We start from the raw sequence: 14961 nt of genomic DNA, 5'->3' as shown, positions 1-14961 counted from the left end.
CAAAAATCACACACCAAAATCAAATCTATATCATTATTCATAGTTTCTGCTTCATTCTTCACCAAAATCAAAATTTCTGTCGTTATTCATAGTTTCTGCTTCCTTCTTACAATGTTTTCTTCTTTAGGATGTTGTGGGAAATTGAGGAACAAGAGAAAGAATTGTTTAAGCAAGGGAAAGAAATATTCAATCTCTAGGTGGCCCAAAATAAGATGGAAGACGAAAAGGATGAGGAGCGTAGAAGGAGAGATGACGAAGCAAGAAGCCAAAGCGCCTCACATTCTCATTAAGTCATCCAAGTTATGGCTCAGATCTGCAGGTCCAGTCGTTCCACAAACCTTGATTGAAGTAGGCAACGATGAGGTACATATCTCTTGGACGATTATTTTGTCCGTAACAGTGTATTTCCTGATACGTACTTTAGACATCGTTTTGTAATAGAACGACATTTGTTCAATAAAATCACGATTGCTGTTTGCAACCATGATTCTTACTTTGTGCAAAAGAATGATGTTTTTGGTGTTATGGTTCTCCTTCCTGAGCAAAAAATTACTGCTGTCTTGTGGATGCTTGCATATAGAGCATCTGCAGACCAAGTGGATGAGATAGCGAGGATAGGGAAATCAACCATTTTTGAGTCCCTAATGAGGTTTTGCTCCACAATCGAATATATCTACACCGCAGGGTACCTCCGTAAACCTACTGAGATGGATTTGCAAAGGCTTCTGAAGAAGGCCAAGATGCGAGGTTTTTCTGGGATGATTGGAAACATCGACTGTATGCACTAGACATGGAAAATTTGTCCAAGTGCATGGCAAGGAGCTTATGCGGACAAAAAATGAGCAAAAAGTATCATTTTGGAGGCAGTGGCATCATTTGATACATGGATTTGACAAGCTTTTTTCGATGTTCCAGGGGCTCAAAATGACTTCAATGTCCTTGCCCAATCCCTAATGTTCAACGATGTCCTGCAAGGAAAAACACCAAAAGTCACGTACTCGGTCAATAGACATAAGTACCACGGGCCATACTACCTAGCAGACGACATTTACCCAAGGTGGTCATCGTTTGTCAAAATAATGCCACATCTGTGAAGTGCAAAGGAAAAACACTTTGCAAGCTGTCAAGATGGGTGTATGAAGAATGTGGAGCGTTGTTTTGGTATCCTCTAAGCTCGTTGGGTGATTGTCAGAGGTGTTGCCAGAATGTTTAATTCAGAGTTGATTCGATCTATCATGATGATGTGCATCATTCTTCACAACATGATTGTGGAAGATGAGTACGATTATGATGTCGTTGATGAATATAATCCAGACACGATGAACAATTCCAGAACACAAATATATTGTGCTCATGAAGCCACCGAAGAACCCGTGCAACACGAGCCATTACAAAAGGATGGACGTTACAATGAAACGCTCATTCGACGATATACTGCGATTCAAGACCCATATATGCACAATGCCCGGCAAATTGACTTGATAGAGCACCAGTGAGAATTGACACAATCTCAAGAAACTTAAGTTCATTTATTGTATTTGTTGTTATTTGGTGTGTTTTTTAAGTTCATTTAGTGAGTTTTTTTTTTTTTTTTGGTGTGTTTGTAATTTTATCTAATCTTATTTGGTGTGTTTATGTCCTTTGAATAAGACAATCTTTGACAATATTCCAACATTCCCACCGGTTGAATGATTTGTTTTTGCTTTTGGTTTTGGCATTATACCAAGTTTGTGCTTAAAGTGTCTACACAATGCGGGAGAAGAAATAATTATAATCAAAGTAGCTAATGTAACTTTGGGTATAGTACAAACAAATAAATAATATATTGTTACCTGATCCACTAAATTTTCCCCACTTCGAAGATTACTACTAGCTTGTGCCAAGGCGTCTCTCCACATACTAATGAAGGTTTGAATTTTTTTTTCTACCATTGGAAATCCAATGGTCCATAAAATGTAACCATTGAAATCCAACGAACGTGAAGAAGCCACGTGACCTCCCCAATGGTAACTTTCAGAAATTGCGCCGCCGGGCCCCACGTCTGAAAACGTGTCGGAGACCTGCCACCATGTGCGCTTGAAGTGCACGCACCTGACGCAAAAAATACAGAAACATGGCTGATGTCTCCTTAACGTTAACCTTGCGTCACCTGGCCATCGGGCTCTCGGGCCAGCTATTCATGTCGGGCCTCTCCCACGGGCTTAATCGCCAGCATGGGTTGGACTTGCTTGCTGGGGCGATTTGGCCCTGTGTTGATCGCCGGTCCATCGGGCTCCAGCATACACTGGAGCTACTCTTACCAAACTGCACGACCATTTAATAAAAAAATGAGCAAAGTGCAGAGGCAAAGGCAAAGGGAGTTAGAGAGGTTGGTGTCCTTGGTTATATGAAATAACAACTGCAATTCGCGTTGCATGTTATCAGGGCCGTCTCTGAGATTTCAGGGGCTCTGTGCGAAATTTATAAAAAGACCCCTCCTTAAGATAGTTTAAAAAAAAAAAGTAGAACAATGTATTGATGTTTGAAAACAATCACTTAAATCAAAACAAACTTTAGCACTCACTGATTACAAGTTTACAGATGTGATTAATCATAAATAAAAAAGCTGCAAACATACCCTTCACTAAATAATCAAAAACAGTTCAATCTTAAGCAACAAAACATGGATAAAAACTTCAAAACCCTAACTTTATAATTTCACTTGAATATATGACATTATTCTATAATAAAATTGAAAAACCATCATTTTTTGGGGTGTTATTATTGACAATTAGAATATCTCATTGTACTCCAAATTTTTATATTGAGTAATGCTAGAGAGACTAAATTTGTAGATAAAATTTTGTAAATTAGACGTATGAATTGATGATTGGATTATTATTTAAGCGTTGATATGCGTGCTCATTTTCTATTGGTGACACATCATTTAGTTTAGTTTTTCTAACATTACCCTTTTATATTTAAAAAGAAAAAAAATTATTCTTATAAGGAATGCAATGAGATTTTAAAATGCTAACAAGATCCATTTTCTAAATATAGAACATTATTACATAATAATATTAGATCGCAAAATTTTGGGATCCCCTTCAAATTTGGGCCCTTTGCAACTGCAACTTTCGCTCCCCTCCCCCCCTCCCCCCAAAATGCCACCTCTGCATGCCATGCATGTGTATGTTGCTATGTGTCACTGTCGATGTCTTTATGTGCATGTAGGGGTTGGGTACGTGTCCACAGTAAAAGACATTGGCTCTTTAGTGTTTTTTTTTTAATAATAAGTTATTAATAAAGAGGGAGAGAATTCGAAACTATTATAATAATTTAGAGGAGTGAGAGTTTCAAATCCAGAACGTATGTGTGAAAACCTAATAACTTATTTACTAGGATATTGGATCACAAGCAAACGACGCATTTGTTAATCATTAATGTCGGATGCATATTTGTCAACAATTTTTTTTTTTTTTGTTTTGTGCAGGAAAGTGTTTTGGTTACAATGAAGCAAAACCAAATTCTTATTAAAAACCTAAAAGCATTTTAAAGTACTTCTTGAATAATGGCAAGTTACATGTTGCTAAAACAGCTAAAAATATTTTCAAAAAACCAAAAACGTTTTTACCCATCTGTCATAAGAAGTTGTGAGTGCTTAGTTGCAACAGTGTTTCAAATTATTTTTTCAAAAAGCCTTTAGATTTTTAATAACTTTTTTTTATATATGTCGAATGAAAGCACTTACATTTATAAGTGATCTCTATATTAGAGAGGAGTTTTAGTATTTTTATGATACGCTCAATTTAAGAAATGTTGATTAGGGTTTTTAGCACTTTTTAAAACAGTGCCAAAGGACACATGATTAGTCAAACCGCAGATACAAATATGCCATGATTCCATGAAATTGGTATTTTAGAAGCTTCCAAAATATTCCATTGCGTGTGCAGAATTGACGATTAATGAATGGAAAAAAAAAACAAGAAGAAACACAATTAGACACGTAATGTCAAGTGGAAGTCTTTCATTTTACTTTTATTTTTTTTTAAGGCAACCAGTTGATAACTTCATCAAATTAGTCCACTTACCCAATATACAAAGGCATTTCAGCTTTCTATTGGATATCATTGTATGATTCACACACGCCACGAATCAAACCCAAGACGTTTCATGTTAAGTTTGAACCTGAAATTCGTCTACAGCAAGAAGGCGACATCGAACGATTAATTTATATTTCTCGTAATTGTGAAATTTGTCATCACGTTTTTGGGATCCCTAAAGTCTTGAATGGATATGATTGATTTTGCCAACGAAATAGACCCATAACCTATTCTAAATGCTTCTTCGAGCTTGTCCCCAACCGCTAGATCATCTTGTAGTTGTTAAATCATTTATCTTTCTTGTAAAGCAATTTGTTTTTCTTCACATTATTCTTTTTTATTTGTCTTACTCATTGAGGATGCTATTTTTCTCTCATCATTTTTTTTTTTTTTGCTTGGTCATTTTTCAACGATGAATAAATCCCTTCAAACGTGTGGTTTACGTTATTTAAGCTTTCATTTGAAATATGAACATCTAAGCTAAGCCCTAGTGCTAGAGAAGACAACTGCACTGCCTATTTTGGTTCCACCAAAGCAATTAGCCATTACTAAATTTATTGTCTTTCCATTGCTTGGTGGCATTGCTAGTTGGCAGGACCATTTTTAGGTGTTTTAATGTATGTTGTGTTGATATGATTTTATTGTAAGCGAATAGAACGTTTATGTCACTAGTTATGACACAAAAGAGCCACTAAACTTAACCAAATTTCGACGATAAAGACCTTTATATCGACACGGTAGGCAAAAGCAACTCTTAACGATGAATGCCTCTATATCAACATGAAAGTGACTACTAACAAATCTAATTCTCGCGTAATGGTCTGTTACTTAGTACTACGGTCTAATAGTATTATTCTTCACTTGTAAGTGAGAGGTCTTAGGTAATTACATTATTAATAGCCCGTTGTGAGGCTAAGCACATCTCCTCCCCTTTAGTGTAGATAATATTGTTTGTTCAAAAAAAAAAATTCTCCCATGATGGCCTAACTACATACACTAAACATAAATATTAAGACCACCATCATGATATCATCCCCCTACTTACAAGTTAATATCTTGATAAAGTTTAAGTTTGGTAAAGCATAGAAATATCTTGAATAATAATCTTACACATGTCGCAATCCGAGCTTCAGTCGTTAAATATATAGCTTTCAAACATTTGATCCTTTACAAATTTTATTTCATCGTTTGAGCGCAACCTAACGTATTGCAAACCTAAACTTCTAAACTGCATATTTATGGAGCTTTGTTTGTGAACCAAAAATCAATAAAATTATCACTATACCTTTTTATATTTAATTGAAAGAAAATTAACAAGATAAATATGGACATTAAAATAATTTCGCATAAACAAGCTTTTGTTTTTGCTTTCCTTTTCTCACCTACACGTAACTATAGTTTACTCATCTCCTTTCTCTCTCCCACTTCCTACTTTTCCCTTTTTAAATTCTAAATTTTAGTTCTTTTTTTTTTAAATTGTCATAAATTTAAACACACACATAGATTGTGATTTTTATCAATTTTATTTAATATAACTTTTTTTAGAGATGAAGAAACGATGAACATACATACCATGTCAAACGTAACTAAGAAATGCCATCACAATTTCATACCTACTAGCCTCTCCACACGCATTAATGTGCGTGCGAGAGGTATTTTTGTATCACAGGTGCTATGTACCCCTAAAGGTGTATTGTGTTAGTTTTTTTTTTCTGTCACGCCCCACCCCCGAAATATATGTTTTCGGGAGTATTAGTAGGCCCAACTTACAATCATAGTTAATTTATTTCCATTAATCACATTTCTCTAAGTCAATAATTCAAATTCTTACAAGCTATCCATATTTTCTTAAATGTCAAAACATATCTTTAAATTAACATTTGAATTCACTATCATTAGTCATCATTCTCCAAATAATTTCCTTCATCCCACGTAATCCATAATAATTAATCACCTACCAACACATACAATTTCACTTCCAATTTAGAACCATTTCCTTCTCTTAGATCAAAATTCCATCTAAATATTAATTCTTGATTATTTAAGGCTGCATCTAACCTCTGCTAGACTACTTACGTACTCTTGAGTAGGATCAAGCCTTTCGTAGTTCACATTTCCAAAATTCAAACCAAAACCGAATATGTTCAATTAATCCAATATATATACCACAATTGTGTTAATATTCAAACCACATCAGATAGACCTCAAAAGCATAATTAGAATAACGAAATTCGCATAAAAGCACAATATCAGCTACCTGGCTGTGCGCCGCCGCGGGCGGAGGTCGATCGACCCGACTCGCTGGAAAATTCAACTATTTCTAAAAACTACCAAATTTTACAGGTTTGTAGATCTCAATGAGTGGAGCAAGTTTTATACCTGCGGTCAAGTCCAATTTGGCCGGGAAACACCTCAAATTGGCCACGAACCGCTGGAAACCCTTGTTTTTTGGTGTCCTTGATTCGACTCCAAAACAACTCTGACGCCCCAACCAATGCGTGGGCTTTGTTCCAGGCCTCAAGGGGAGTCTACTAGTAGTGGTAATTTGATGACATCATTTCACAATTTGGTGGATTTCGAACAATCACCGTGCGCACCCACTGATGTGTTTTTCCCAATTTTTAAGGTCAAATCTCATGATTTTTGGGGTGTAATAGGAAGAGGGAAGTTTATGGAGAGTTTCCCAAGTGGTGGTTTGATGGGATTCGCCGGAAAAAGGGTTAAAATCTGTCGGAAATGGCAAGAACACCAACCTAGGTCGGGTCGCCCCTTTCGCAAGTCATTTTCTCTCCTTTCTTTCCTCTTCCTTTCCCTCATTTCTATTATTTTTCTTTCAATCTCAGCCATCCATCATTTACTTTCCTTTCATCACAGCCACACACGTGGCACAACTTATTGCTCCAGATTTCTAGAGTCTTCTAAATGGAATTAAAATTACCAATATCACTGACTTTAAACGTTAATAACTTCTTCGTTATAACTCCGTTTCACGAACGGTTTACGCCTACGCGTTTGTGATATCGAGCTATATTCAAAAATATAAATTGTGACCTCAAAAGGTCTATAGATTTTAATTAATTAATTTCCGAACGTCAAACTTCATAACTAGTTTAATTTAAAACTAAATGCAAGTAAATTAATATAATGCCTCGAAAAAAAAAACATAAAATCTCAATAATCCAAATACGTAAATTATAATAATTTCCGGAACAAAATTTTAAAATTTCCCAATTCTATTTCCATAACCCTAAATCGATTTATCTTCGATTTTCCTCTGTATATTCATATATTTAAAATTTCAGGGTATTACATTTTCATTGTAATTGTCAAGATATATTTTAAATGTATTGTGCAAAGAGAAACTTTTTCTTTACCATGCATGTCCTAAAAAGTTATGTTTTTTGTTTCCACTTTACGTAAAGTAATGATTTAAATAGACAGAAATATATGAAGCCTTCAACTAATTTTTGTTCTCTTTTTCTACACAGTAATATGTGTCATTTTGCAGTGATTATGGCTATGTGTTGATTAGTTTGTTCTCCATTATACAGGGTGAAAATTTTTTCTATGAGCTCTGTCAAGCAACGGATGGGGAAAAAGATCATCATTGTTTAATGTTAACATTTCCTATTGCACCAGTGAGATATGTTTCCTATCGAGTTAGCTTAATGTGAATGCCTCTAATTTATATATGAACATTATATAATTGTCAAATATTTAAAAGTCAAGTTTGTATGCTAACATGATTAGGTTACGTTTTCACATTGAATTGGGGTGTTCAACATTAGAAGTTCTTTTCTCAAGTCTCAACATTTAGCAAATGAAGAAAACAAAAGGCCAAAAGCAAAAAGCCACCTCTTCCACTGTTATAAGCTTCCATTTTCTTTAAGCCTCACTGCTAACAGAAAATCTATGGCAAGAATACAACTTCCCCCCTTCCTTTTTCTTCGAGCCTTGGCAAATGGGTCTGCAACTAATGAGTGTGTAAAAGCATCAAAAGTTTTGAGAGTAACATGAATTGTATGTGATTTCAAAAACTCGGATTTATGAAAATTGAAAGAGAACGAAAAATTAAAACATAAATTACCAAAAGAAAAACAGAAATGAAAGAAAATCGGTAACCATTGGAGTTGAGGATTCTAAAAATGAAAGAAATGAACCTAGAGATGCATGTGAACTTGGAACTGGAACTTAATGCATGTATAAAAGAGCACAGGTTCATATTACAATTTTGAGTCATCAAAGAAACAAAGTGAAGGCAACAATTCATACACAACTGAAAAAGATTGTTTAAAAGGGGAAGAGAATGAAAATGTAAACATGAATTAGTAATCCAATGGAATTTTTGATTTTTAGGGAAGAATTTGTTTTGAAAGATCGGATCCTCACAAATTTCTGTCACTGACTCACCCTTTTCTTTTCATTACCAGGAATACACTTTCCCTACCTTCCCTTTTGTCGGAGACCCAACAAATAGGTCTGCAACAAAAATTGATGCATAAATCTTCACAATACATTCCAAAGGATTTAGTTTATGTTTCTATCAATTATTTTGCTCAATTCCAAATAGTACTTAGCTTAATTATTGAATTACGAAGGCACACAACACACCACTCCATTACAAAATTGGAAAAAGAAAAGTGAGAAATATTCAAAGAATCTATTCCAACTATCTCTGAATCACATCACACAGCACAAAGCACACCACTCGAATCCAACTAAAATATTGAGCATTCAAGGAATCTGAACTCATACATGATTACTAACTTATTTTCCACTCAGCCAAATATGTGGTAAATTGCAAAAAAATATCCAAAAGTTAAAAGTTGTACTGAAAAGCTGAAACATGCAAGGAGGGTTTTTGAGATAGATGAAAAGCAGTTAAGGAAGGCTTTTGAGACAGAAGATGAAGATAACACAGTAGGATAAAAAAAAAATATATCATGCACATTCATTGTCGTTCATCTCATGCTTCTGAAAGTTAACATGCCAACTAAACCTTTCATATTACATTTTGCAAGTCATTTTAGCATAAATTGTAAAGGAAATGATGTCGATGGAATGAAGACTCTTCTAATTAACTTCCAACCAAAACAATGGAAGTGTAATTAAGTTGTTGAATGAGGTAAAAAAGCATCAGATAAATGTTCTAATAACTATTTGCATGTATAACATAGGTGGCCATTCATAAAATGCAAACACATTCGGAAAGTGCCAACGCTAAGGTTAGGGGAAATTTTGGAATGATTGGTTTGGTGGGTCGGGAACTGTTGTGCTAGCCATCCCACTACTGGTGCAAGTGACATTAAAGTAAGTAAAAAGAAGGGGAGGAATGAGGTGCCAACTGAAATAATGGAGGTTAAGCAGGAGGAGTTGATGGAGAATCGGCCAAGAGAAGACCATGCTAAGTTAACAGGAATAGACTTTGGACATTCTTATTAGGTATCAACACTATGTCCTTGTTTTTTTTGGTGATCTTTTAGTTCTATCAATTGAAAGTGATTTATATCTTTTGACTTTTGCATTAACACCTTTTTTTATTTATTTATAATGTTGAGAGCTCAAGGAATTGTGTTGCTAAATTTTAATGCATGGTGAAACTGTTTGCAGTATGTTTTTATTACTATGCTATGAATTTGAGATAGATAAAGAGAAGTTAAGGAAGGCTTTTGAGGTCGAAGTTGAAGATAACACAGGAGGCTGTAGGATGAAAAAATAAAATATCATGTACAAATAGGACATATTCGTTCATCTCATGCTTCTGAAAGTTAACATGCCAACAAAACTTTTCATATTACATTTTGGAAGTAATTTTCAGCATAAATTGTAAGGGAAATGATGTAGATGGAATGAAGACTCTTCTAATCAACTTCCAACCAAAATAGTGGGAGTGTAATTAAGTTGTTGAATGAGGTAGAAAACATCAGATAAATGTTCTAATAACTATTTGCATGTATAACATAGGAATTTGTATCATATAATGCAAACACATTCGCAAAGTGGCAATGCTAAGGTTAAGGGAAATTTTGGAAATAAGTCGTTGCCAAAAGCAAAAGCCACCTTTTCCGCTGTTCTCACCTTTCCTTTTCTTCAAGGCTCATTGCCAACAGGACTTTTATGGCAAAAATAGACTTTCTTAACTCTCCTTTTCTTCGAGCCCCGACGAATGGGTGAACAACCAATGAGTCTATACAACCATTAAAAACCATGAAATTTTTTGTTAGTAACATGAATTGATGTGTTTTAAAAACTTTAGTCGGATTTACAAAAATTTGAAGACAACGAAAAAAGAACATGTGAATCACAAAAAATAGTAATCAATTTAGTCTTTGAAAATGAATCTTTTGTACATAAATTTGGTCTTTCCGCTTTTTTTTTTTTTTTTGTTAGTGTGTTGAGATGCACAAATTAGATACATTTTTCAATTTATCTATGCTAATAAATTTTTTTATACAACGAATTGAGAATGAGAGATTTATGCTAAAGTACACAAAAATCAACTTCACCAATAAAGCCCTAATCTAACCATTTAGGTTAGTCGGCTCCGAAAAAGTCTCAAAACCGGCTAATACTATTTATACCATGTTTTTGTATTATATTTTCACACCACATTAGTTGGCATTTGATAGTTTATTATTTAATAAACTAATAATTAAGAAAAACTAATTAATTAAATAATGATTGTAGTATACGAGAAGTCTTTCTTCTTCATTTCCTTGAATTTTGCAAATTTTTCAAATGATGTGGTATAGAAATATGGTGTTAAACATGAATAGCATTACTTTTCTCACAAACCCATTAACACGTCTTGGAGCTTCTCTGGGCTCAAACCCCTACGTTAGCATACTCCCAACACTCCATCCACTATAATATCAACCCACCACCAAAAGCTTCCACCTTTATACAGAAGGCAGTTACAAAAAGATTATCTTTTGGCAATCAAGCATTTTCAGAGAGATCAATGAAAGCCGTGTACGGTGGAGATGCTTTCCCCCCCAGCCGCTCCCGAACCTGCAGAAACGTCTGCCTGGCGGCGACAGCTGTTGTGTTGGTCGCAACCATCGTACTCGTGATCCTCTGCCTGACGGTGTTCAAAGCCAAGGATCCCACCACGACGGTCAACTCCGTCGTCTTGAAAGACCTCGACTTGGCACTCAACATTCCACGTCTCAGCGTGGACGTGAACCTGACTCTGGGCGTGGACCTATCCGTGAATAACCCGAATAAAGTCGGGTTCAAGTACAAAAACAGCACTGCGTTTTTGAACTACAGAGGGACCAACGTGGGCGAGGCCCAAATCGGGTCGGGCAAGATATTCGCGGACCGGACCAAATCCATGAACGTGACACTGACAATAATGGCGGATCGGCTGCTGGGGAAGTCGGAGCTCTTTTCGGACGTGGTGGCCGGAACGCTGCCGTTGAACACTTTGACCAAAGTCTCCGGAGAAGCCAGCGTTTTGGGGATTTTTAAGATTCATGTCGTTTCGACCTCCTCCTGCGACTTCAGTGTCGATGTCGGTAACATCACTGTCGGACAGCAACACTGCACATACAAGATAAAACTATGATTTTTGTTTTTGGCTTGCCCTCGGATTTTCTTATTTTCTGGATTTTTATGGTCTGTCTGCTTGTGCGAGCTGAATTTACTGATTTGCCACTCTTGTAGTGTATTTTGAATTATTTGCTACATGACATTTCCCAAAACATTTTATTGTATGAGTCTTGGATTTCTGCTGATTCTAATGGTGTTGCGATTAAATATATTTCATTTCATTTCTTCGAGAGAATTGTTAAGATGAGTCGTGCTGGTGCAGGGACTAATCTTAGGCATTCGTATTTGTGAAACTATAAAGTACGAGTGTGACTATTCACGCTTGTTGAATTTATAAAAATAAGTATAAACTGTCAGAATCAGCCTTATACGACGTACGACTCACCCTATCAATAATTATCATTCCTTTAATTTCTTCATGTTAAACCAAGTCTGTGAAAGAATGAAACAATCTGCTTCAAAATTGCTCATAACTCATAAGAGTTGTGACCAGATGTGCAACATCACTTCTCTGTTTCAAGTTGTAAACTTAATTTTCCGATGTGGGATTTCATATTTTGAACATAAATTGCATTTCTCAACTCAAATCCCAAACTCTTCTTTTGGTTGACCAAATAAAATCTTAAAGGGACCAAACAAGAAAAACTTTGAGATCTTCATAAAATGAGATAATTATATGAGCTCATTCCTTCCTGCATGACATGCAGTTGTTTCTTATAGCTAATAAGTTCACAACTTTTTCACCCTGCTACATTGACACATCGGGCACGATATTTACCCGTCTCTTCAATAGTGTCTTCTAGCTCGATTGGCTTGAAATTGTTTAAGCACGCCCAGATTGATCGTCGATATAAGCATGCTGAATCCAAGATATGGTGGGATTTGAGAATTTAATGACAGGGGGAGAGGTAGAGCATGCCGATTTAAGAAAGACATGCAAGCGAATTGAGAGAAGTATATAAAAGTAAAGGGTTCAAACCATAGGATGCAGGTAAACCAAGGTCGCCCTGAAAATATAGCAAGAACAAGAACAAAGTATGGAGCTATCCAAGCTAAAAACGATGCTGAAACAAAAGCCGGTACTCGCCTCCCTGGCAGCGATCGTAGTTCTTGTGGCCATAATTTTTTTTATAATGCTGATCATAGAGCTTACGAATTACAAGCCGAAGGACCCCATAACCCTGGTGGATGCACTGGTCTTAAGAAACCTAGAAATTTCTCACCATGCGCCTAAACTCATCACTATGGTAATGTCTCTCTCTATCAAGAACGGCAACAAGGTGGCCTTCAAGCCCGCCAAGGGCACTGCAATCTTATTCTACAAGGGCGTGAACGTCGGTGAGGCTGCTATAGAGGTAGGAAATATAGCGCCGGGAGCCACCACAAGCACGAATGTTACGCTCACCGCTTTGGCTGATCGTTTGATGGGCAACCCCGCGGTTAGTTATGATATGTTGGCGGGTAGCATGCCTTTCAACACTTTCACCAAAGTTCCCGGCAAAGTGAAGATCTTTGGAATGGATAAGGTTGCTGTGACCTCCACCAACTTGTGCGGTTTTGACATCGATATCCGTAGCAAGACTGTTGGGGACTATAGGTGCAAATAGACTCACAAAAGTTACAATCCCTTTTGTAGTTCTCGTGTCAAGACATGTTTTTATTAGTGTTCCAATTTATTCTTGTTCTTCAAATTTGATCTACAAATAATTGTAGTATTGAGTTGTCGTACTTCACATCAAATAAGATTATAAGATCATTTTCTCTTATAGTAGTCTCTGCATTGTTACATCGAACACAACTTTTACGTTTCCCTTTGATAGCACCTTAAACTTTTTAAGCATACGCAACCATACTATATTTTGGGGAAGTAGCAGTTTAAACAGAATGTGAAGGTGACGAGCACCACTTTTATGATCAACTGGCCTAGTGTACTGTTGACCCTAAAAACTACCAAGCCTACGTGGCACGCAGGCCGAGTAACTAATAAGCTAACTACGTCCTTCAGTTATGTGCGGGGTGTGCCAACTCGTAGGCCGAGCTTGGCCAGGGAGTAAAATGTGTTGATGCGTTGGATGCACTGTTGACTTCTGCGTCTCACGATTGCAGCTGAGAAAGGAACACGTCTCGGGCCTTTGGGTTCTAGAGCCTGAAGGCAAGGATGCTAGTTCTGCCAAGTTCACAAATCGTCAGCACCAGGTTCGGTCACGATGATTATATTCGTGAGAGTATAAGCACGTCGAACTGACACCAGACTATATAGACACAAATACTCAAAAGAGATGTATGTCTTAATGGTAAATGTGGTTTGGCCATCGGAATGCCAAACTCTGAAACTTACTTGCAAGTATCCAATCATAAAACAACTCAGCGTTCAATGTGCCAAGCCTAGTAATTTGTCACACCTCACTTCGCCGAGAAGGCTAATGATATGACATTTGCCAACAAGGATTCGAAAATCCTTCTCGACCGAGATTTGGATAAATAACCAGTCGGCCTCGAAGCAGTGCTATCTATCCAAACTGAAGGTGCTCTTCGGTCGACTGATTCTACGGCTCCAGTGATGTCTATCCAAACTGAAGACGTTGCTTGTTGCCTTCACAATGCTGTTTATTCAAACTGAAGATGTGTTGGCGGGAAGAAAAGGGAGAAGGATAAAATCTCATAGTTGTTGAGAAGCTTTGCGCAAGGCAATTTGTGTGTTGAATTGGAGAGGCTTTTGAATGATGCACTCCCTTCTCTATTTATAGTAGCAAACCCCCTCACTAGCCGAGCAAAAAGTGTACTCGGATTAGAACTCCTCATCCTAATATAATTAGGTCTCAGCCAATTCTAACTCCAATAGGACTTTGAACCAAGCTCTTTAACAAACCAGATTCATCTCCTAGGTCTTAGCCTTAAAGACTCCTTGGTACACTAGGTTTTGACTATCCCACTTTTATGTAAACCAATCCCCCTCATGATAGGATTTGGCCGATCCTCACTGGATGGCCCATGATGATTGAACGGCTCATGATAATTTTAGAAGATTATTGGGCTGAGAGTGGCTCTAAGCTCGGCCTAAAGTAATATTTTGGGCCCAAACACGTACGTATATGCTACATCAATGAGATTTAAGCATGCTGCTCAGTTCAAGCTACAGTTAGAGTTGAATGATTTATTAACAAATTAGGGATGAAGGGCATGCAGAAGTTTAGGAAGACATGCAACGAAGAAGAGAGAAATTATGCATTTAAGTTAGTATGTCTTTTCATGAAGAGGCCCCAAAAAAAGATGTTCATAGTATGCAAGAAGTGATTGTAAAACAAAATTGTCCGACTCATAAACA

At 36.6% G+C, this 14961-nt stretch overlaps 2 protein-coding genes across 2 annotated transcripts; both read left to right on the top strand.

Annotated features, from left to right (window-relative positions):
* Window positions 1–11043: 11043 nt before the first annotated feature.
* On the top strand, window positions 11044–11652 carry LOC103960171. Its single transcript, XM_009372588.3, has one exon. The coding sequence runs from the start codon at window positions 11044–11046 to the stop codon at window positions 11650–11652; it is 609 nt and encodes a 202-aa protein (XP_009370863.2).
* Window positions 11653–12697: 1045 nt separating this feature from the next.
* Window positions 12698–13243, top strand: LOC103960216. The gene has a single exon (XM_009372649.1). It carries the CDS (start codon window positions 12698–12700, stop codon window positions 13241–13243), a length of 546 nt encoding a protein of 181 aa, XP_009370924.1.
* The last annotated feature ends 1718 nt before the right edge of the window (window positions 13244–14961 follow it).

Source organism: the organism of the source record quoted next, unplaced genomic scaffold, assembly GCF_019419815.1.
Source record: "Pyrus x bretschneideri cultivar Hongxiangsu unplaced genomic scaffold, Pyrus_bretschneideri_v1 Contig11, whole genome shotgun sequence".
Classification (NCBI taxonomy): domain Eukaryota; kingdom Viridiplantae; phylum Streptophyta; class Magnoliopsida; order Rosales; family Rosaceae; genus Pyrus; species Pyrus x bretschneideri.
This window is presented reverse-complemented; position numbering and strand designations above follow the sequence as displayed.